Below are 23,973 nucleotides of genomic sequence, written 5' to 3' on the forward strand. Positions count from 1 at the left end.
AACCACACAAGTAGGACGAGGTAGCAGCTCACGAGGGTGAGGCCCAAGCTTGGCTCAGTGGTGCTAGAAGTCGACAACTAGATCTGGTGTGCAAAAACCAGAGTAGGATCAGGATTGATAGAAATTTTTAAAATAGGTGGCCTGTCCACCCACTAGCCAGTAATTCCAGAGCCTGCCGCCATGACAGCTGGATTTGCAGGCTAGGAAAATGAGCCAGGAGCTACCCCGGACCTCCAGGAGCTCACAGCCCAGACAGGAAGTGGTGGAAGAGTGCAAAAGAGTCAAAGAAAACTGAGCCTGAGCAGTGGCCAGAGCTGAGGATGTGATGTGCAGGACAGACCCCTCTCCAGCCTGCCCGCTGTGTCTGGGCTCTACCATCCCTCTCCCCTCTGCCTCTCCGGCCAAGTCAGCCTCTCCTGTATCTTTACGTCCTTCATGACCAAGGGTGACATCAGACCTAGGCTATGTAAGAAGCTGGGGGAGTCTCTGTAATGCTGAGCAAATCCCAATCCTCATGATGCAGGGGGCCCTCAGTATCCTGGTGTGTCTAGGTCTCCATGACAACCCTGAGGGCCTTACGTTCGGATACTCAGGAAAGTCGCATGGGAGATGTCTGGTTCGCAGGGAGCATGGGGGTCTCTTGTGCCAGAGACTAAATCATAGGGTTATAAAGAACTTTTTACGTCCAGGGGCTTAAGATCTTCTCAGCCTGGAGTCCTACGTTGGGCTACAGTCTGAAGGTGAGAGATTCTGGCCGCCTTCTCCCTTCCTACGTCTCTGACCTCAGGGACTCTCAACCAGCAACTTGGTCCATAAACTGGGATGAGCAATGCCGGGCCAGCTCACGGGCTACTAGAAGGATACAATGAGGTTTACGTAAAAAGGCTTTGTCCACTAGGAAGGGAGGCCACAGATGTAGCTGTTCTCCCCATCATAGGGTTGAGGAGTTCCCAGGATCTTGTTTCCACGGTGGGGATGGTGGGATAAAATCCCAACCACAGTCCCCACGAGCACATGCGCATCCTTCAGGGCAGTGTGGCGCTGCAGAACAGAAAGCGTTACTCTTCAACGGACACTGGGTTCAAATCTTGTCTACTACACTTTTGCCACATGATCCCGGACAAACCATTTATCCCCCGCCGCCCCCACCCCCTGGTGACGTGGGGCTAGCGATCCATGCATCGTGGGCTTGCTGTGAATATGAGATCAGCTATCAGCTATTGAAAGCCCTTTTTTGCACCCAGGGAAGGTGCTTACTAGATGCCGACGGGCGTTGCTGCCCTCCCGGCCTCCTACTAGGGCTGCCGTTGGTCTAAATCGCCTCCTCTCCACTCTGTGCCAGCAGGTCCGGCCTCGGTTTCCCTGTGAGGAGCAACCACGGCCCAGCAAGATGTCCCGTCACCACAGTCGCTTCGAAAGAGATTACCGGGTGGGCTGGGACCGCCGTGAGTGGAGTGCCAACGGGACGCATGGGACCACCAGCATCTGCAATGCCACGGCCGGGGCCGGTGGCGGCACAGCCAGCAGCCTCAGTGCCCGGCCCGGCCTCCTGCCACTGCCTGGGGTGCCCTCCCGGCTGCCCACGCCTGCCACGGCCCCGGCTCCCTGCACTACGGGCAGTGGCGAGGCCATCACCAGCCTCGTGGCCAGCTCGGCCTCCACCGTCACCACCAAGGTAAGCCTGGTGGCCTCTCTGAGCTGGAGCTGGGCACCGGGGCCCCTCTTCCCCTGAAGGCCCGGGCCGGCTCCACGGGCTCACACCCTGGGCCCTGGCCACCCTGTTCCCCAGAGTACTGGCGTCCCTGGAGCTGGGCCGGCCAACCTTTGAAGGGTCACATGGTTTCATTTGCTGTCAAGTCTCTGTCTGCAACTACCTTGTAAGACAAGCAGGTCTGAAGCCGCCCGTCATCCTAGGCCACGTTGATTAAATGCGTGTAGGGACGGCAAACTCCAAGGTGGCCATAAAGATTCCCTAAATAGGTGACTTTAGACCACACAAGTCCTCCTCGGGCACCAGTGACGTGGGTTTGCAAGAAGATAGTGACCAGCAGTAAGGCATAAATGGTCATAAATCTACTACTTATTAACTACTCTGCTGAGAATTCTCCCCAGCAGATTCACCCAACTGCATGAATCAGTACTTTTGTCCCCCACCTGTCAGCTGGGGATACTGCGACACACCAGCTCTGTGAGAGCTGGTCCAAGGCTGGACCTTCCTTGGGGACGCAGGCCTTGGGCCCCAGCAGTCCGCTTCGGGGCAATCGCTCTTTTCCGGAGGCGGCTCCAGCCTTGGGAATGACAGCAGAAACCAGGCTATGTTCCTAACAGAGAGACTGAAATGAAAAGGGTACCAAGGCTCTTGCCTGGCTTCAGGCTGAGCTGGTCTCCCTCGCGCCGCTCAGAGCCCCTCAGGGATGGGCCCACGCCGGGGGCAGGAAGCCCTGTTTATGACCATCCTGTTTCCTTGGCCGAGCAGGGGCTCTGCCGGCCACCTTTGCCTCTTTCAGCCATTCAGAGCGGCCTCCAGGAGCCCTCTCCAAGCCAGTGTGTGCGTGCGCGTGCGCGCGTGCATCTGTGTGTGTGTGTGTCTAGTGTTTTCTTCCCTGCTTTCATAAAAGTTGTGGGAGAAGTTAAAGGCGGGGGAGGCCCGTTGAGGCCATTGTGAGGTGGCCGTGGTGTGAGAAAGCCACGCTCCAGGTGTGCTGAGCCTTTGTCTCCGTGATTTTCAAAACTCCCTTTCAGCCCTGCTTCCCATTAATAACTGAGCGCTGCCGGCCCAGAGCCCAGCAGAGGCCCGAGACAATGGAGCTATTGGAGGCCAGCTCGGAGCACGCTGACATCTTGCTGCAGTGCCTTATTGATTTTATTTTCCTGTTATGAAAACACCTCCCCACTGAGGTGGGGAGGGAAGGAATGTCGGACGGGGGAGAGGAGATGGAGGGTTATTTGGGCACGACGCCCCCAGACCAGCCGATCGCATTTCTCTCCTGGGCGCCGATGCAGTGACCTCTGCCTGGTGGAGCCAGCCGGCCGCCCCGCCAGCTACATCTGGCAGCCGCTCAGGAAGGCCAGCTGTTGGCCATCTGGACAATGGCAGCTTCTGGAGCTGACCACTGGGGGCTCCAGGTCGGCAGAGAGAGAAACTGGACCTGGGAGCCCACTTGATGACTTCGGCCCTCTCTGGGTAGAGGCCTTTTTAGGGATGCTGTGGGGCTGCACCTGGGGCAGGGGTTTGGCCCTCCAGGCTGGGGTGCTGGAGGACACTTGGCAGTGAGGGCCCCTCACACAGGGCTGTCCTGCCCACACAGCTCCTGCTTTGCTCCCAAGCAGCTTGATATTCAGCATCCCTCACTGGCAGGGCCCCAAACCACAGCACATGGGGGGAAAGGAGCCCAGCCTCTGATAGAAAACAGCATCTGGGGAGGACTGCCCTGGGAGGCTGGGAGGGGAGAGGGGGTGAAAGGTCATGCCTGTGGGACAGCCAGCTCCGTGGCACGTGTCCCCTCTGTAACCATCTCCAGCCCAGCTCCAGACCTGCAGGAGCTGGTCCAATCAAACAAAGATGCCTGCTTCCACCCTGGATTTTTCGAGGTGCTCAAGAGAATGGGGTGTGCAGGGGAGAAGGAGGAGAGTAGCCAGCAGCAGCTTCTGTCCAGGACACTGTCATTGAATTTGGGCCGTGGTGCCTCTCTGTCATCTGGCCAAGCGGCGGCGCCCCCGCCTGACGCCTGTCCCCCAGCCTATTTGTCTAACCCCATGCCCGCACCACCTCAATTGAGAGGCAGGCCCAAACCAAGGTATCTGTGGTTTCCCTGGTCAACAAGCTGCGTCTTTACCGAGTAGCCAAGGCCTAGCTCTGGCCCTCGGGGAACACACAGGTCAGGATATACCAGGTCTGTGACCTGAACAGTGTGACCAAATGACCTGAGAATGTCTCTCCCATTGAGGTTCTTGGCAGAGGCAGGTTAGTGTTGTGGATGAAGACGGACTGTGGGGCCAGCCTGCCTGGGTTTGGCTTCTGCCCTATCTCTTGCTAGCTGAGGAGCCCTGGACAAGTTAACCTAACCTCTCTGGGCCTCGCTTCTGCAAAATGGGAATAGGTAATAGTACCTGCCTCCCAGAGTTGTTGTGAGCATTGTGTGAGTTCAAACATATATACAGTGCTCAGAACAGAGCCGAGCCTGGCACATGGTGGTTGTCACCCCTGCCACGTTGTCACTGTCACCCAGGAGAAGCCTAGGGAACAAGGGCATGCCCCTTCGGAGAAGAAGGATCATTTCTAACCTCACCAAGAGAAAAAGGTAAGTCTTTCAATGAGAAACAGGAGCTAGGCCCCAAGCAGGTGGGGGAAGCAAATTGTGTTTCTGAGTGGTTAGAGCTCACGTCTGTGACATGGAAGCATGACATGACCAAGGTGACATCATGGCAGCAAGGGGAGCCAGAGGGAGGGCATCCAGTGATGACCATGAGTCTGCATCACCTTGTGAGCCTGATGATGGAGTGAAGGGATTTTAAAGCTTTTTCAACCACCGGACCCCTTCCTCCCAGGAAAGTGCAGTGTGTATACAGGGCCGAGACCCCACTCTGGTGGGAGGGGGCTGAGGGAGGGGGCTGCATGGGAGCCAGGAACAGAGCCACGTGTCCCTGCTACTCTGGAGTGTGGCGATGGGGGCTTGAACACACTGGCCTGCCGTCCTCGGTGAAGGGTCTGGTGCCACATGTGGGCCAGTCCTGCCTGAGAACTCGGGCAAAGGTCCCCAAGGTGACTCTCAGGGACAAGTGTTAGTGCTGTCAGGCCTTAGCGACCCCCTGGGCGGGGCATGGAGCGGGGTGTCACAGCTCTCTGGGGGCTGGGGGCGACCACTGGCATCCTATGCCATCACCACCCATGCAGAGACAGCCCGCCCCTCTCCTGCCCCGAGTCCCATGAGCCTGGCCACCCGCTCACCCTCAGTATGGGGGCTGTTTCTGCCACGCCGTGGGGGACAGTCCCAGCTCCTCAGGGTAGGGAAGGCTGACCAGGCTCCCTGCGGCTGGTGAGCGAGGTGATGACAATTCTTTCTGTCGCTGCTGCCTTAGGCCTGTTGATTTTTATGTTTCTTCATTTTTCTGTGGCCTGAGGATTTCTTGCTGGTCTTTGATGAAAGTCCAGTTGGACAAGCACAGATTCCTGGGCCACTGAGGCAGGGGGAGGGTGTGACCAAATGCAACACATACTCTCACATACACACACACACACACACACACACACGCACCCACACATTCACTCATAAACACACTCACACGCACACTCACACACGCACCCATACACACTCACATGCACACTCACGCACACCCACACATTCACTCGTATACACTCACACGCGCACCCACACACTCATACACACTCATGCATGCATTCACTCATACACACACACGTGCACCCACACACTCATTCATACACACGCACGCATTCACTCACACATGCACACTCACACGCGCACCCACACACGCGTACACACGCATGCATTCACTCATGCGCACACACTCACATGTGCGCACACACACTCACACATACACACTCACGCATGCATTCACTCATACACACTCATGCACACTCACACGCACCCATACACACTCACGCGCACCCACACATTCACTCATACACTCACACGCGCACCCACACACTCATACACACGCACGCATTCACTCATACACACATGCACACTCACACGCGCACCCACTCATACACCCTCACGCATGCATTCACTCATACACACTCACACGCACACTCACACGCGCACCCACAGACTCATACACACGCATGCATTCACTCATACACACTCACATGCACACGCACACACGCACCCACACATTCACTCATACACACTCACATGCACACGCACACCCACACACTCACTCATACACACTCAGGCACACATTCACTCATACACACATGCACACGCACCCACACATTCACTCATACACACATGCACACTCACACGCGCACCCACAGACTCATACACGCATGCATTCACTCATACACACACACACACGTGCACCCACACAGTCATTCATACACACGCACGCATTCACTCATACACACTCACACGCACACCCACACACACTCATACACACTCACACGCACACCCACACACTCACACACTCAGGCACACATTCACTCATACACACTCACACGCACACGCACACATGCACCCACACATTCACTCATACACACACACACACTCACACACGCACCCACACATTCACTCATACACACACGCACACCCACACACTCACTCATACACACTCAGGCACACATTCACTCATACGCACACTCACACACGCACCCGCACACTCATGGATGCATGCTCAAACACACACACACACAAGTCCCCAGAGCCTGAGAGAAGCAGAGGGACCGTGCCCTCCGGCCGCTCTGTTTTGCCAGTTAGAAGCTGAGGCCCAGAGGAAATGAGGCTTGCCGAGGGCCCCTGACGAGTGAGAAGCGGACCGCCTGGGCTGGCTCCTTTGCTCGCTGCAGGCTGCCTGGCACAGTGTGCTCTCCATGGTAACCGTTAGCGCAGCATTGTGACCAGAACTTCTCCAGCCCTTCAACCACCTACCTGACAGCAAAACCCAGTCTGCAAGAAAATGGGCAGATTTACCCCTTGGGTGAGGTGGGGAAATGTAGCCCAAAGGTTCTGCCGACTCTACACTGCAGAGCTAGTGAGAGCTTCAGGCTGTCACATCAGACAGAACCGGGTTTGAATCCCACCTCTGCCTCTTAGGAGCTGACTATGTCTCTGAGTCTCATTGTCTCTAAAATGGGAGTAAGAATAGCATCTTCCTCGTGAAGAGGTCGTGGGGATTGGTTAAATTCGGATGTGTGGGAAAGCTTAGAACAGCACCTGCTACCCATAAAGCACTCAATAAAAGTTAATTTTAAAAGCTGCCTCAGAGATCCGGTCGGACCAAGTGTCCAGACCCACGGGGTGAAACCGGCCCCCTGGAGGTTGGCGCTGGTGGGGGCCCTCCCCTGACTGGAGAGGCATGAGGATGCCGAGAGCTGGGACAGCCCCGCGCCTGGCCCACCATGGCCACTCTGGGCTGCAGGCCGTCAGGCCCCCAGCAGGAGGGTGGCCCCGATGAGCAGAAATGAAGCTCCGCAGTTGCCGCTGCATGAAATTTAAATTATTCTTGGCAAACCTGCCTGACAGATGAAACAGAAAAGGGACGGCTTCATAAAATGCAATTTTGTTCTTGAAAGAATGGACTTTGCAGAATCCTGGCTGATGTCTGTGAAATGTGTTGGGGGCTTTCTTCCTTGTGGTCAGGAGCACTCATGCTGAAACATTCCGTCGTTCCTCAGAACTAAGCCCTCAAAAATTAATCTGGGCTTGGAAGAGAGAGACTTAGCCAGTGTCGGGGGCCCAAGGAAAACCGAAAGGGGCCGTGAAACCTGTAGGCTCCACCCTCGGAGCACCAAACACCCTGATTTTTTTTTTACATTTATGAGCATTTGGGGCTTTCAGGGTGGATATTTGTCATTAGAGAGACAGCACCGGCCACAGCGTCTTTCCCCATACACTCTAGGTTCTCTGGAGAGATGCCCCCCTGGGGGGAGATGAGCTGAGATTTCCGTGGGGAATTATGTGAATGACCTCGAGGCCCCGCCTGGCCGGACCCTTCCCCTTGTGTGGTTCCTCGGCGTCCGTGAATGGATAAGGGATGCTCTTGCACAGTTACAGAAGGAGAAGCAGACCTCCCTTTCCTCTTGTATTCACACTGAAAATCAAAGGCTGCTGAGTGGGCTCGGTTGGGAGAATCACTCAAGTCCCTTTTGTGGTGAATTTCCAGACTGTGCGTGATTTTATCCAGAAGACTGTTCTTGCTCCGTGAATGAGAATGTGTGATTTCCCCTGTGATAAATGATCAGGCACTGATCATGCGCCGTGAGACAGCTTTTGTGCATGTTCGTGCCGAGCTAATGGGTTTTGCCTGAACGTTGAGTTGCAGCCGCAGTTTGGATTCTATCTTCATTGACTTAAAACCCATCTGTCAGTCACGAAATGTGTACCATTGAAAAATGTCATGATTTCCAAAGTAACCATTTCAAAACCTACAGTGTAGGGAGGGCAGACCTGAGGGGCTTGAACTTTAAATTTGTGACCGAGGGGGCAGAAAGAGGGGAGAAGACTATGTATTCGTCCGCATTTGTAAGGGGTGAGCCACAGGCTAGATTCCAGAAGAAAGCTGCCAGGAGATCTCGTTGACTAGAGCCAGGTGTGTAGATAAGTTAGCTTTTGCTATGGAAAAATCATCTCAAAATGTAGTGGCTTACACCTTCACAGTTCTGTGAGTTGGCTGTCAGTTCTGGTCCAGGCTGGCTCCCTCATTGGTCTGTGGTCAGCTGCAGGTTGGCTGAGGCCGGCTGATCTAGAATGGCCTTGCTCACACATCTGTGCTTCGCAGACTGCCAGCCAGTGTGTATCTGTCTCCTCCGTGGGGCCTGCCATCCTCCATCCAGCTAGCTCAGGCTTGTTCACACGGTGCTCTCGGGCTTCCAAGAGCAGCAAGAGGGCGAGGCTCAAGGGCTTTTGTAACATCTGCTTGAGGCACATTTGCTAAAATCCTACTGGCCAAAGAAGTCTCGTGGCCAAGCCAGATTCAAGGAGTGGGCAAAGAGACCCTGCTTCTTGACAGGAGGTACTATAGAGGGGCAGGCATTCAGGGATGGAAGATTTGTGGTCATTTTTGCAACATACCACGAGGCTTTCCAGCACACGTGCTTAAAGCCAAGGGTCACGACCTGCCTCTGGCAAAAAAGATAGGGTCGATCTGCTACCATCCTCTACATGGCCTTGTGTGGGAAATCAATATGGGACCCACATGACACATACACACCGGGGTTACACACCTCCAGTCTACACCAAGAGCTGCCTGATGAGGTCTGAAGGAAGGTACCAAGCAAGGATTATGTTGCCAAAGAGAAGAAGGGGCAGTGGGCCCCCAGGGAACCCTGCAGGGTGCATTTACCTTAAGAACCCACTACTGGCAAGGACTTGGCCCTCACGTGATCCTGTCACTGCCCCCAGAGTCGGTGGGACTGGGACACTGCTCTTCCCAGGACATTCTCATAGACAGATGCTAATTTATGGCTCAGAATTTTAAAAATCTACCCCAAAGAGACCACCTTCATGGATTTTGGCCAGTGAATTTTTCCTTGTGAGAATCCACATGGTAAGACGTTCTGACGAGCCTGAAATCAGGAAAGGGAGCCTGTTATGTGGTGCAGATATTCAGTAGCCGAAAATTGGACAGCCCAATGGCTCTTTCTCCCTAATAGGCTAAATCCCGTGCAATTTCCCAAAAAGCCTTTGGAAAGGCCTCTTCTTAAATTAAATTAGGTTTCCTGCAAACAGCATCATTCAAGATGAACATAAATCTATTTCTTATTCGCTTTTAATGGTTTTCCCTGTTTTACTTAATTACTCATGTTGCAATTAAACAATTTTTTTCATTGCGAAAGGACAGTATTTCAGCTACATTATGGGTTAAATAGGCTTTGGAGAACTAGCCTGCAAGTCTTATCACCATTTATAACATAGTTTTTTTATGGGGAAAGTATGTTCCAAAATCTAAACAGCCAGATTACAAATGAACTTTCAGAACCCAATCCGTTTGCTAACTGGAACTATCTGTAATGCTAAAAATAACTCGGGGAAATAAACACAAAAAGGAGAGCTGAATACCCCTCGGTATAATTCGTTCACCATCAGCATCTACAGATTTCGTTTAATTTCAGGGAGGAGAATTTCCTCCAAACCCAGGCTGACCCTGTCCCTGTTTTACTCACTTTCATGACACAGGCCGCCAAATTGGCCTGAGCCCTCCCAAAGCATAATGCCACAGAGAAGGGTCTCTGTGAAGTCCCTGCAGAGCTGAACGGATGTAACGCGGCAGATTATCCATCAGTTTCAGCGTCCCGTTGGCTGCCCTGCAGTGAAGGCTCTGGAGGACTCCGGGCTGCTCCGGCTACGGGCTCCAGTAGCCGTGTTCATTTGCATCGTGAATTTGTCTCTGTAGAACCCGTAGGCAAGAAACCTCATTTTCCTCTGCGCGTTCAACAGAGCATCCGCGTGCACTCGGAGGCTGTTGGTGCACACCTTTCACCTTTCCTGTTGACAGGGTGGGATCCCTGCTGTTCCAGCCGCCTCTCTCCTGCCTCTTGTTGGACCCTCTGGCACCATGAGGGGAGTCCTCGGGGCCGGGGATGGAGCTGAGTGCACACTGATAGCAGAAGGCCAGTAGTCAGCACCTCCCTCCCTAGACTACATCCCTGGCTGCTGGCTGCCACAGTCCCCACACGGGGTCCTCGTTAGACCCGCTTCTGAGGCCAAGGCATTTTGGTTAAGCGTGCTAACCTCCACCCGTACCCCTACCCTCTGTGGTCCTTAGAGGCCACAAAGTCTTCCCCATAGGCCATACCTTGCGTTGTCAGCGAGCAAGCCTCCTTGCCCTTTCCAGACAGAGCTGGGGTGCTAGAGGGAGTCCCTCACACCTGGAGGGTGAGGAATCGAAGCCCACAGGACTCCCCTTGGCTAAGAGGCTGGTGTTGAGGAGCTGGGGAGAGTTGGAAGGATCCCAATCACTCATCCTTTCGGAGTTGACTTCTTTATTTTAAAAACATGGATTTAAATGACTGAGACGAGCTGGGGCAGAAGGACAGACTCATGAGCCCGGCTTCATCGATGGCTATCCCAAGCTGGTCTGCTTCCAGCTGGCTGTAAAATGTGGGCCAGGGACTTCCACACTGAAGGCTTCTCTCCCTCATCAAGAGTAGATTTACCCACCTCTCCCGGTACATTGGCCAGCCCTGGGCCCCAGCTCTGACTCATCTGTGAGCCTCTCTGTGATTCTAGAACAGCATCTGCCTTCAGGTTACCCTGGGGAAGCTCCTCTAGCAGCAGAGAAACCTTCTGAGCACAGGGTAGCCTTTTACTAGGTTAAAAGAAACCCACCTCAGCACTAGACTGGCCCTGAACATGATTTCAGATTCTTGACATACTACTTAAAGAATTCCTTCATCAGGTTAGAAGCGGCCCTGAAGTTGGCGGGTTGGGTGTGGGGATAGGAATAGGAAGGTGGCCAAGACTGCAGATGAGTCAGGTAGCTCTCGCTGTGGGAGCACAGAAGCTGGGGAACCTCTCCAGGCCTGACAAAACAACCTTTGGGTTGGGGTGTTGCTGGCTGTCTACCTGATGTGCATTTTGTTCCCCTCTTCCTTCCTAACAGAATCTCAGTTCTGGTCAGGTATCCACCACCTCTCGTACCTTAGGGAAATTGAACCCTAGCCCCCACTGGGATTATGATGGTTCTAAGCCAGGTGTTGGTGATCCCAATCCCCTTAGCCATTGTTGGTTTAGGAAGGGTCATGTGACCTAAGTATAGCCATGGAACAGGAGGGTAATGCTGTCTGGGACTTTGGGGAAAGGTTTTCTTCCCTCTGAGGAAGAGTCATAAGAAAAAGGCCATCTTTCTTCCTCTAAACTGTCATGTCTGGACATGCTGCCTTAAACCATCACGCTACAAACTGAGGATGAAGCCAACACATGAGGAATGGGGGGGGGGGGGAAAACAAGAAAATTCCAGAAATATGGAACCAGAGCCCTAATGTGCATTCCTTCCTGCCTCTGGGCTTCTTGATATGTGAGCTAATACATTTCCTCATTGTATAAAAAAATAAACAAAACACAACTGTATCCGTTGTGTGGAATGCTCCCTAGTGACAGTGTGGGTGCCTTCATCCATCTCCCAGACCTTGCCTGGCACAGTGGTTTGCCAAAAGCAGCTGCAGTGACCTTTGTGAGTACAGTCTACCTGTTACTGATTCATTTCAGCACTCACTGCTGTGTACAGGGATTCTGCTATCTTTTGCTTCCCTAAATGCCAACACCAGATCATAGATTACTACCGCCACACTCCTGTGTTTTCGTGGGACTGTGTTTATGGCTGAGGGAAATCCACCAACACACTGGGTGCCCAAACCATGGATCACTTGAGAGTTCACCCCTACCACCCATTTTAGCCACAACTCCCCAGATGTAAGTAGAATTCTCATGCCCCAGGGCCTTTGCACTTGCCCCTCACTCTTGCCCACCCAGAAAAAAACTCCTGTTCATCCAACAACTGACAGCCTACATGTTACTACCTCTGTGGTGGAGGGAAAAAAATGCTATTATTTCTCTTGTTCCCATAACACTGTCGTTTATGTTCCTATGTAATGCCTATAATATATGGTACTTACCCATCTATTCATTTGTATCTTTATTAGGCAGTGAACTCCATCGAAATAGCCTCCGTGTGATCCCAGCATATAGATTCTCAGTAAGTGTGTAAGGACAGAATGAATGAATTTATGCTTATAAATTTGTACTCATTTATTTAGCCCCTATTACTGGGGTCGAGAGGATGAATGCCTTTGACATAATCTCTACCTACATGGCAGATCAGCCTTCAAATAATGAGTAATTTCTGTGGATGCCCATGATGAGGCTGATGAAGATGGGACCCACATGGGGAGCCAGAAGGAAGCCTTCACGGGCTTGCAGATGGGACCTGGGTCCCAACAATGAGGTCTGGATCACAGTACGGATTTTACATACCAAGGCCTTAGCCCTAGGTCCTGCGCCCCTTCCCATCTCTCCCAAAGTGTTTGGGTTCATGGGATCACAAACATTAGTATTTATTCAGCACTAGTACTTTCCTCTTCAACATTAGTATTTTCTTGGGACTTTTTCCCATTTGCCTGCAATTCTTGGCAGCCTTTTGCATTTATTTGGTTATTTTATTTAAGGTGCTCGTGTAAGAATTATTTTGTTCCAGGCACTGTTCTAACCACTTTCCCAACATTAACTTTTAAAATCTTCATCATAGCCCTCTGAGGTACTTACTATTACCACCATTAGAGACGAGAAAGGCCGGGGGACTCGGCTGAGATCACTCAGCAGCCTGGGACTCGTCCCTGGGCAGTCTACTCCAGAGCTGGGCATGGAGCTCTCTAGGGGCCCTGCCCAGAACCATCCTCACTCAGTGAAATCTGTTGAATGAGCCACTTGGCTGAACATCTTGCCATTAATTTCCCTGACACTCACAGCACCTCCTAAAGAGAGACCTGCAGGCTCCCCACCGAAGCAGTTTTGTTCATCAGCGATTTGAAACCATCACGAAGGCTAGGACCAAAGCACATGTAGGATTTCGGGGCGCAGCCCCATTCCTCCTAGAAGGCCCGGCTGCAGTTCTGTTCCCTTTCTCTCTGGTCAGCTGACCCTCTTTCCTTAACATCCAAGCCATGTGTGCAGTGCAGACTGTGCTCAGATGCAGGACGTGGGAGACCGTGGAGTCTTGAAGCCACAGCCTCTTTCTCGGGGTTTCTTGTTTTGGTCCACGACAGAGCCCACGGCTGGTGTCCACTTTAGTGGCTGCTTTCAGAGTGCTTTGGCCAGTTTCATTCCGGAAGGGCATTCTAGGTCATCCCAACTGCCCACAGCCATGGCCTGGTGAGCTTGGGGCAATACCCGAGCTTAAGGGGGCAGCTCCGTCGTCTTGCTGGATTGACACCTGGGCTGGGGAGTGGAGATGCCGTAGCATCTCGGGCTGGCCGCTCACGTCGGACGCTGTCTTCTCTGTGAGCTCAGCACTGCTCGAGGGGAACAGAGAGAAGAACGAAAAGGCTACCGTTTGTCGCGGGTCGTTATGGTAAAAATGGCAAGTAGTATAGCATATATATTTTACAATGAAAAATATTAAAAATAAATAAATGCCATGCCATCAAAAGAGAGAGGAAACATCTGTGTAAATTCAGGGAAAGCTGAGGCACTGAGTAATTTCCCGTATGAAGAGAAATGGGGGTGCTGGTCAGGGTGGCCGGGCGTGAGGTCAAATGCACACTGACAGGGGCTTGATGGCAATGTGAGGGGGAGCTCCTGAGAATGGGCAGGGGGGCTGCCTGGGCCGGTCGGGGGCTGGGTGTCACTGAGGGGTCCCCACCATAATGCACTGTTGGTGGCGCGAGTTGGTGGGCAAGTGTGCTCACTTTCCCTGCCATCCCCAAGAGCTGGGGCTGCGAGTAAAGCCTCAAATGTGCTGGGCTCACTAGCGGTTACCAGTCTCACCAGCAGGGAGGGTTCTCCAAGCCAGAGACGTGGGCCTCCCAGCACAAGTGTGCACTTTAACCCCGTGCACTCAGAAGCCACGGGAGGAAGCAACTCAGGACTGCCAGCCAGCAGAGACCCTAGACGTGTCCTTGGCCTTGCCACCACCACCACCACCAGCAGCAGCACCGACGCTAATGTTTATTGAGTCCTCACTATGAGCCAGCCAGGGCTCTGAGAGTCTCTGCCCGTGTTAACCCCCTGCATCCCACGAGTGTATGAGGCAGGTGCCCTGCACATCCTCCTTATATGGCGCAGTGAGGTGATGCAGGGTCCAGGCTTACGCCGTCTGGCCCCACGCAGGACAGGGCGCTTGCCACCTCCTTACGATGCTGCTGTAGTGAGTGGATCCTCACGACAAGAAGAAGGCAGAGAGGAGGAAGGATCTGAGCCACAACAGCTCCCCACTGACTGAGCTCCAGGGCCCTGCCACCCGTCTGCCCGGCCGGGAGCAGAACAGACAGACTCGCGCTGCCGTCACCTCCCATATCAGGAATATGCTGAGGGTGTGATTTTATTCCCCCACAATATTAGGCTGAGGAGAGGATATTGGGCAAAATATATTGTACCCATAATTCATTTTAATGGGAATTCAATGGTGGCAACTTGTCATCTACTAGATTAGAAGGGAATATTGTGAATATTGTGTTATAAAGGCATTAAAAAGGCGTTATGAATTGGGTTCCATTGCACCACGTCGTGTTCCTTGTAAATAATTGAGGAAGAAACCGGTGCTGGGCGTTCGGGATGATCCATTTTTGAGATCCCAGCAGTTCCCTCACCAGGCTGATGGGGCCCCATTGATCCAACAGCTCCCACAGCTATGGGGAAAGTCTGCACCTGGCAGGTCCGAATGTTCTATAAAAGGAGCATTATGCTTCCTAACAGACTCTTCCTCCCCGAAGAAATTAGTAACTGCCACATCCAGCACGAGAGTCTAGGTGTTTCTTGAAAACCTGTCCCAAGTCCAGATAGTTTGTGTCCCTTACCTCCCATCCCTGGAAGTCTGGCTTCCCAGCCAGGGCCCAGGTGGGCTCTGGGGGCATGCCTGAGTCAGCAGCAACCTTCCCGCCACCACTCACACCCACCTCCGGTTCCCTCAGTGGCAAAGACTGGACCACCAGTGCACCCCCATTCAGACAGCTGGTCAAGCATCAGCAGCTTCGGTGCTAGTGGAACGAGCCCTGCTTGGCCAACACCCATCTCCAGTGGGCTTGTGGGTCCTGCTCTACCGCCTGAAGGATCCATCACCTGCTGTGAAGCCATGCCTCCCCTTGGCTCAGACCCCTGGGGTCTCCATATGGTCCTATGAAAGATACACAGGGCTTCCTGGCTGGGGTCCAGTACTACTTTTGTTATCAAAGCCGAGAATTTGGCTCAGAACAGAAGAGTGGCTGCCCCCCCCCCACCCACCCAGGAAAATCTAAAAGGAGAGTAGGGGAGGAAGCTTCCAAGTCTTTGCCCCATGTGCGGATCTGGGCAGAGCCGGTCTACACTTGTCCTGCGTCTCTGGCGCGGACTCTTCAGAAGGACCTCTCCCTGACCTTGTCTGGTCTAGGGACTCTGGCGGCTAAAGAAATTCTGTGACCTTTGCCAACTTTGTGGGCAGTTCTGAAGCAGCTGGTCATTGGTAAATGAGTAACTCCCCCTTGTAATTAGAGGTGTTGTTCCAGCATTTCAGATGTGACCTATCAGACACCAGGGCAGGAGTGACTAGAGAGAAGGGGAGGGGCTGCAGCTGGGGGGGCAGTCCAGGCCAAAGGTTTGGTTGTTGTGCGGAGGGCAAAAACGGTCATGGGTTGGCCAACCCATTAATCAAACCTAGTTGGGATACCCGTAAGTACTTACACATCTTGCCTGCACCGTAATGGGACTGGGAGCCCAGACTCCAGATTTGAGCTGCCAAGTTCAAAGCCCGACTCTTCTACTTTCTAGCTGTGTGGCCGTTAGCAAGTTACTTCCCCTCTCAGAGCCTGGTTTCCTCCTCTAGAAAATGGGATAATAATACCATCTATTAATTGGGTTGTGGGGGAGAGTAAATGAATTAATAATACAAATCCTTCCAGCCATCTCTAGTGTCTAGTAGACACTATACGTGTGATCTACCATTATTATTATTACGTGGTCTTCACCGTGTGGTCTCTTCCTCTCTGTCTCCCTCCCTGTACAAAGTGGGTCCTTGAGACATAAGATCCTGCCTTGGGTTTCACATCGCGAGCACCTCACACTTGCCTGCTCTGTGCTTAGGAAATAAGTGTTGAATTATCAAATTATATTGTGGGTAGAAGAAGGTGTAGTCATGGAAATCACTTGCTTTACTTAAAAAAAAAAAAATAGCTGCGCACTTCTGAAAATCGTCTTCCACTTTTCCGTGGTACTATAGTCTCCTTTCAGAGAGGTTCCACGACTGCTTCTTGTTCTTCACGTGGCATCTCAGTGAGAGTAGTCAAGAGCCTGCAAATACATTAACTATGTATTTGAAATGCATGTAGCTCCTCACTGATTAAAAGGATCCCAAAGTAAGGCATTTTGCAAAGCAATTACTGTGCTTCCTTGAAATGAAAAATCATCTCCTGTATTTGATGATCTCAAATCCAGAGCTGGTGCCTTGAACAGCCCTGGGCTCCAAGCCACATTCTGTTTGTTGGGGGTTGTTGTGAGAGTTGTGTTGTTGTTCTTCTTCTTTTATGTTGTTTTGCTTTTAAAACCATTTGTGGAGGTCCAAGGCACGGTGCCAAGAGCTTTACATGTTTTGTCTCTGTTCTTACAACAGCCCCGTGTCGTCAGCCTGCAATTATCCCCATTTTGCAAGTGAGGAAACTGAGTTTCAGAAAGCCTGGGGAGTTTGCTCAACACGCCAGCTCCTAAGTGGTAGAAGTGAGATTTGAACTCAGCCCTTTCTTAGCTCAAAGCCCATGCTTCTCGCTGTCAAGTCTTTTGCCTGGATGCCTGCCTCCTCTGGGAGCTGCAAATATGAAGTGCCCAGAATTAAACTCCCTGTCCTGAGGCTCAAACCTGCTCCTCCCCTACATGCCTGGCTCCGGGCCAGGTCCCCCCACTGCCCAGCAGCCCAGCTACCTGGAATCCCCTCTCCTTCCCTGTCCCCATCACTGCCACCAGCTTCACCTTTGGATGTTTCTCGAGTCCATCTGCTTCCCTCCATTTCCACGCCTACTGCGGTAGTCTGGAACACCATCGAAGCTCACCTAGGGAACAGAGACAGCCGCCACACCCATCTCCCCACCTCCAGTCTATGCCTTCCTCCCATCCATTCTCCCGTCACTGCAAATCTGATCTTGTCACACCGCCGCTTTAAAAAATGTGCAGGGGCCCCTGGCAGGGGAGCTCAGTTGGTTATGTGTCTGACTCTTGATCTCAGCTCAGCTCTTGATCTCAGGATGGTGAGTCCAGGCCCTGCATTGGGCTCCATGCTGGGCATGGCGCCTACTTTAAAAAATGTGCAAATACCCCAAACTTGGCCTGAAGATAAAGTGGCTTAAGGCCCACCTTGCTAGCCTCTTATCTCTCACCTCTGTACCTCTGCACCCCTCGTGTCCCACATTTCAGCCAGACATCAGCTGCAAACCCACCTCTGACGCCGGTGAGTCTGGCTAGAGCAGGCGAGCGAGCCCACAGTACCATGCAAAGCAGAGCATGACCTGGAAAGAGCACAGGCCTTCAAGACAGGCAGCCTTGGGCTCGCATCATTGGTAAGATGCTTAACCATTCTGTGGTCTCATTTTCCTCATCTGTAAAATGGGGACAACAGCAATACTACTTTGCAGGATTAGTATATCAATTAGGGAAAGTCCAGGTTAAAAAAAACAACAAAAAACCTAACCCATCACTGGGCAAACGAGATGTGTTCAGAAAATCCTGGGGGTGTGGGTGACATGAGTTTTGTTTTATAGATAAATTCCTAGGGGCTGATTTTTTTAAAGAAATGGATGCTCATCGGAAAAAATACAAAGTATGAGCATTTACACAATGACATCTCACTGGTTTCTACCGTGTTCCTCCGAGGATGCCAGGCCCCTCCTTTGGCACAGCCCGTAGAAACATCTGGCCTTCCAATGAACGTCCTCCCCACCCCACCCAGCATTTTGCACATCCCTCAGGTCCTCTCTCTTTAGTCATTCAGCAAACGTGTACACTTTGTTTCCCGAGGAGGTTCGGATGGCCCAGGTGGTTTGGCAGGGACCTTCTGTGAGTGCAGCTTCCCAATCGGAGAATCACCCCGGTGCCCTTCTCTTCTGGACAGCGCATTTGTGATGAGGGACAGGGGGGCCTCACGCTGCCGCCACGCACACCCTGCTCAGCACTGTGGCGGCGTGTTTAAGAACCACTGTGAGTGCACCCTCCGAGTTCAGCCTTTGGAATCTCTCCCAAGACACAAGCATTCGTGATGTGGATTGAGTTCTGATGACCTTCAGGGTAGCTTGCTGCCCCCGCCTCACTTCCCCCGGACGCCATGCCCGAGTTGGGCAACCAGAGGCCTCCCTCCGAGCGAGCACCCCTGCCCCCAGGCTCCAAGCTCCAGCGCCTCCCCGACTCCGGCAGCCTGCTCATCGGGGCAGGCCACAAAATGAGGAAGAAAAATCTTTTTAGACTGGAAAAATAGGGCTGCTGCTGCTTTATGGTGGTGTGGTTTATGGTTTTCAAACATTTTAATTAGTTTCATTTTTAATATAAATGCACCCTGTTGTTTCGTGCAGGAAGGGCACAGTTCTTAAAATCTCAGAAATAAAGTAGGAAAATGACAGATTGGCTATTAAAGCGTCATACTCAGACGTGTTATTATTATTATTGTTATTTAACATTGCTAAGCCCCAACACTGAGCCAGGAGGGATGGTGCAGGGTGGAGCGTGGAAAGGTCTAGGGGTGCTGATGATTCAGGTATCAGGGGGCCCCCAGGGGGCTGGCAGTTGCTTTCTCAGCTGTCAGAGGTTGCCCTGCCCCACAGAGACTTCTCGGGGTGCCCGTCAGCCATCTGGTTAGTGGACTGAGGATGCAACTGGGGGAGGGCTAGGCTCTGTGTCTCAACCCCGTCCATCCTACGCTCACCGGTAAACTTGCTGAGATTTCCTGGCACCCCCAGCCCCCCCAGGTAGAGATTTGAGCTGTGTTCTTGAGATAGGCGTCCTCCGGAGAAACTCCTCTCTTCTTTAAAACATTTGAATCCGTGAGAAAGCAGGGTTAGACAGACAGGATTTTATTTCAGGGACACTCCTTGTAGTGGGTTGAATAGTGGCCCCTGTACAAAAAATATAGGTCCACTCGGAGCCCTCCAGTGTGACCTTGTTTGGAAATAGGGTCTTCGCAGATGTCACGAAGGTAAGATTCTCAGGATGAGATTGCCCTGGATCAGAGTGGGCCCTCAGTCCAATGACGAGGACACTTTGAAGAGAAAGCAGAGGGAAGGTTGACACGCAGAGATCAGAGTGACGCAGCCACAGACTGGGAACGCCCGCGGCCACCAGAAGCTGAGAGAGATGAGAAAGGACTCTTCCCTAGAGTCTTCAGAGAGAGCACGGCCTGATGGCACCTTGATTTTGGACTCCCGGCCTCCAGAGCTGAGAGAATAAATTCCTATCATTTAAGCCCCCAGTTTGCGGTGATTTGTCGCAATGTCCTAGGGAACTGCCGCGCTCCACGAAAGTATCTCATCCTAGCTCCTTAAAGAAGGCCTACCTGAATGGGGGCTGGTTTTTCGCAAAGGATGCTCTTGATGCTCTGAATGTAATCCAGGAGCAGGATGGCCTGCTGACCTCACTGCTGAGTTGATATGAAATACCATCTCGCCTTTTTCCTCCATGTCAAAAACTGTTTCCATGGGCTTTCTAATGACCACCCACCTGTTTCCTGTGACATATGGACTCCAATTTGGAAAACTCTCCAAGGGCGAGTAAAGCAAGAAGGCGGGTGCTCCCAACGTCCCTCTCCCGTCCTACGGCAGCGTCCCCTCCGCGTGGGAGGGCACCTGTGCTGGTGTCTGCATTTACACATGGTGTTTGCAGAGAGAGACAGATTTGTGAGTTTGGGGCAAGACTTCTGCTGTGGCTGGCATGAGAAAATGGGAATGGACAGATTCTGCTGGTTATTCCTCCGGCAGAAGGCTCTTGATCAAATGCAGAGCGCCATCAAGGAAATTCTTTAAATCCAACAACCACACACTCACTGGCTTTAATTCAGAGGGAAATTCTCTTCCCCGCCGTCTCTACCCCTCTTTGATTCATTGTAAGTAAAAGGAGAAGAACGTGCTGGAGCTGTGGTCTTGGCCACACCTCATCCTCAAAGAGGCCATTTTGACTGTGGGGTTCGCAGCAGGAGAGTTCCGAGGCACGCACTGGGCAAGGAGAGGACTTCTACAAGCCCACACAGCCACCCAGACAAAACCAGCCAAGTGTAAGCCAAGGCTTAGAGGCCTATTTCAGGAGACAAGCGATCCCCAGGCAGGCTCCAGTCAGCCGGCTGGGCCTGTGCTGTGTCTTTTCCCCAGCTGGTCCCCTGAGTCTAGGTATGAAATTAGATTGCAGCCCAATTGCGAATGCAGCTGTTGTTGGCTGCCCAGAGCCCATCCTGGGGCAGGCGTCAGTGTTCCTCGGAGGATATTTATTCTTTAATCACTTAGGAGTTGGAAACAGAGCTGTGTATCGAGCTCCTGGAGAAAGGCACACTCCTCCCAGATTTGCCCTTTGGGGATTAAAACAGCAGAAACTCTGGGAGCAGAGCGTCTACATTTGGGGAGTACTGGCTCTGCCCAGCGGTGTTTAGGCTGGTAACTAAATCCCTTGGAAGTGATTTAACAACTTGGGTTTAATTTCTTTGGAGAAACGTAGAAACTATTTGAACTGATCACATCCTTCCAAGCCTCTGGCCACACCATAACCCCACATTGGCAGTGCTGGAGCAAGTCCTTAGCCAGGGAGACTGGGGGATGCCTGGTGGGGGGGGGGGCAGAGAAAGTCAAGGGCAACACCACTTGGTGTAGACACTTGGCCTCAAACAAGGAGAGAAAGTGGAAGACCCAGACCATAGTACCTGTTAGACCCCACGGTAGGAACGGCCACCAGCATGGGTATAGATGCACAGAAAGAGAGCAACGGGCCTTCAGAAAGGCCAGACGAATGCATGGATTGGCTCGGCTGGCCTAGCCTGCAAGAGACTGCTCCAAGAAACAGTGCCTTTAAAGGCCGGGGTGGTTCTCGCAAGCACTCAGCAACATGGCAGCTGAAATCGGTATAAGAAAGGAGATGGATTACAGGAGGTGGAATCCGTTACTGAAAGATTCTTGGAGTCTAGCAGCGATAGCCACAGCTCACTGCTAACCGGGAGATTTATGTGACAAGATTATCGATGGTATTAAGCACATTTAGAAGAGAGGATTATACCTACTTCTGGGTCAGTTCCGTGCCACCAGGCCCCGGTCTGGCCAGCATGTTAACAGATGGGCGGCCGGCTGCACGAAGGTGAAGCTAAATATTTGCACAGTCACAGGAAGAGGGGAAACACAGACAATGAGTGTAATGCTTGGTGGCTAAGTTCAGATCCAAGGGAAGGATCTGGCTCGGGGTCTCAGCCAAATCCAGGGCAGGCTCCATTTCTACCTCCTCCCTTCCCTCCCTACCCCCATCCCCTGCTGCCCCCAGCGGCCTCCCCAGATCTTTGTCAGGTGAACCTCCTCCCCCAAGAGGAGGGGACCCACGTGTACCTGGAAACAGGAGGGTGGCGTTGGGAGGCATCAAGGGGTGACAGGAAGGAGACTGTGCCACCTTCCCAGACCGGCCACCTTCCCCGAAATGAACTTGTGGGAATAGCAGACGCTTCTCAAGAGGAGGAGTGGCACCATCATCGCTCTGCCACTGGAGAACTTAAAACTAGACCAGGCAGAGCTCCAGAAGACGCATGCTGCTGGGAGCAGTTCTCCGTGGCCTTTCGGAGGGTGGCTATGATGTGGCCTGGTGGGCCCTTGTCACCGGCGATGCTGAAGCCCAGCCAGGAGCCGGCACTGAGCAGAAGGAGACGGAGTGGCAAGCCTCTGGGCAGGCTTCACTATCTCAGGATCCTCCCCCCTCACCCCCAAACAGCCCCCGACTCAGGGCTTTTCGGGCAGCGCTTGACCTTGTGAGCAGAGAATGGAATGTGACCTCAGAAAACATTACTTTTGAAAAATGGTGGTAAAATAAACATAAACACAGAATTCACTGTTTTCCAGTGTCCAGTTGGGCGGCATTTCGCACACTCACACGGTTTGGCAACCATCATTGCTCTGCAGTTCCAGAACATTCTCGTCACCCCCAGAAGGAAACCCAGACCCATTCCACAGTCACTCCCCATGCCCTGCTCCCTGAAAACATTCCTTTTTTAAAGTAAGAGTAAGAGAGTACTCTCAGGGAATGTCCTCTTCGCCAACATGGGGGGGGATGGGGAAGAGCTGGGGCGAGGGTTACCCGCCCCTCCTCGGGAGACCGCGTGCCCCACTGCCTGGGCACGCGCTGCGCTGCGTTTCCCTTGTCTGAACCTTCTCTTCTCCCCCTGCCCGCCCCCGCCCCCGGCTCCACCAGTGTCTTCTTCGCCGCGACCTCAGCTCCTGGCATAGCGGCTGGCACATAAAAAGCTTCAGCAGCATTTGTTGGACAGAAGGACATAAAAACCAGTAATTCAGTAGCCGATATGCTACATCTCATTGTTTGGGGACATAACTCTTTGTCCTCCAGTTGTCATACTTTTGAACCCTGCACAGAAAGAAGCCAACCCAGAGTAGGAAGAAAAGGCCCTTCATGTCGCTCCTTTTAATTAGGCGTCCTGTTAAATTGCAGCAATTTTGTACTGTGGTCCCCTCAGTGTGTCTAGAAGCTCTGAAGAAGCTCTTAACCAAGAAAGCCCGGAGTTCATTTTTATTCTTTTCCTCCTTATTTTCTTTCGAAGGCCAATTTACTTTTTTTAGACATTTTGCTTTTTGCCTATGCCATTTGTTGGGATTTGTGTATCTAACAATGCTCCTTCCACAGAGGGGGCCAGTGCGGTGGAGTGGAATCCCCGGGACCCCCCACTAATCACTTTTGATGGAGTAGGACTTGGAGGATCCGTTATTTTGCCTCGTAATCTAAAGACATCCACTGTTCTCTCGCCTGCTTACATGGAAATAGAAGCCACCTGGAGGGTTCTGCTCTCCCCCACCCCGGACCCCTCCTCTGCAGCCTCCCCAGGCTGCCCGAGTCCCCACTCTGCTCCCTGGCGGGACCTGGAAAGATCAAAGGGACAGATGACAGTGCTTGGCGCCCATTTGTCACTCTATTGGAGGGAACCAGTTGCAGTGTTAACAGTCAGTCCTGGTCCTGTGTTTCATGAATATTTTAGAATGTTTGCTGGCAGAATTCTAACTGCGCCGTGTCCTCCTCGTTGTACGTGTCACCCATATTCCAGAGCTTAATGGAGACTTTGGGGGAAGGAAGCACTTCTCCACTAGTCGCCTTTATTACCCTAAAACATGCCGGCTAAGCTGTTCCATGTCCAGGGTCTGAAGTCACTGTGGTCCTCTCATTCTTGTTGCACACCGAATCACGACACAAGGACAGGAAAACTGGCTCGGTTTTTATTGATTGACTATTTAGGGGCTCAGAGAAGAAGCTTGGGCACTGGCCCTGTCATGACATTTCTCTCAGGTGTCTTCAGCCTGTCCTGTAGTGGTTTGTTTCTGAAAAGCCCTCTCACCTGCCCTCCGCTCACCCCAACCCACCCTGTCCTCTGGACCCCATCCTCAGCCCACCCCTCCAG

General features: G+C 52.5%; 1 protein-coding gene across 5 annotated transcripts in view; it reads left to right on the plus strand.

Annotated features, from left to right (window-relative positions):
• KLHL29 (kelch like family member 29) overlaps window positions 1-23,973 on the plus strand; it is a 302,988-nt gene that overhangs the window by 159,226 nt on the left and 119,789 nt on the right. For all 5 annotated transcript variants that reach the window (XR_013441619.1, XM_078056026.1, XM_036104623.2 and 2 more), the window contains one exon: window positions 1,346-1,675. Coding sequence is in view for 4 of the 5 variants with exons in the window: in XM_078056026.1 (XP_077912152.1) it covers window positions 1,391-1,675 (285 nt within the window). In the remaining variant the exon portion in view is untranslated. The remainder of the gene's footprint in view (window positions 1-1,345; window positions 1,676-23,973) is intronic.

The sequence above is a fragment of the Halichoerus grypus genome, chromosome 10, assembly GCF_964656455.1.
Source record: "Halichoerus grypus chromosome 10, mHalGry1.hap1.1, whole genome shotgun sequence".
Lineage (NCBI taxonomy): Eukaryota > Metazoa > Chordata > Mammalia > Carnivora > Phocidae > Halichoerus > Halichoerus grypus.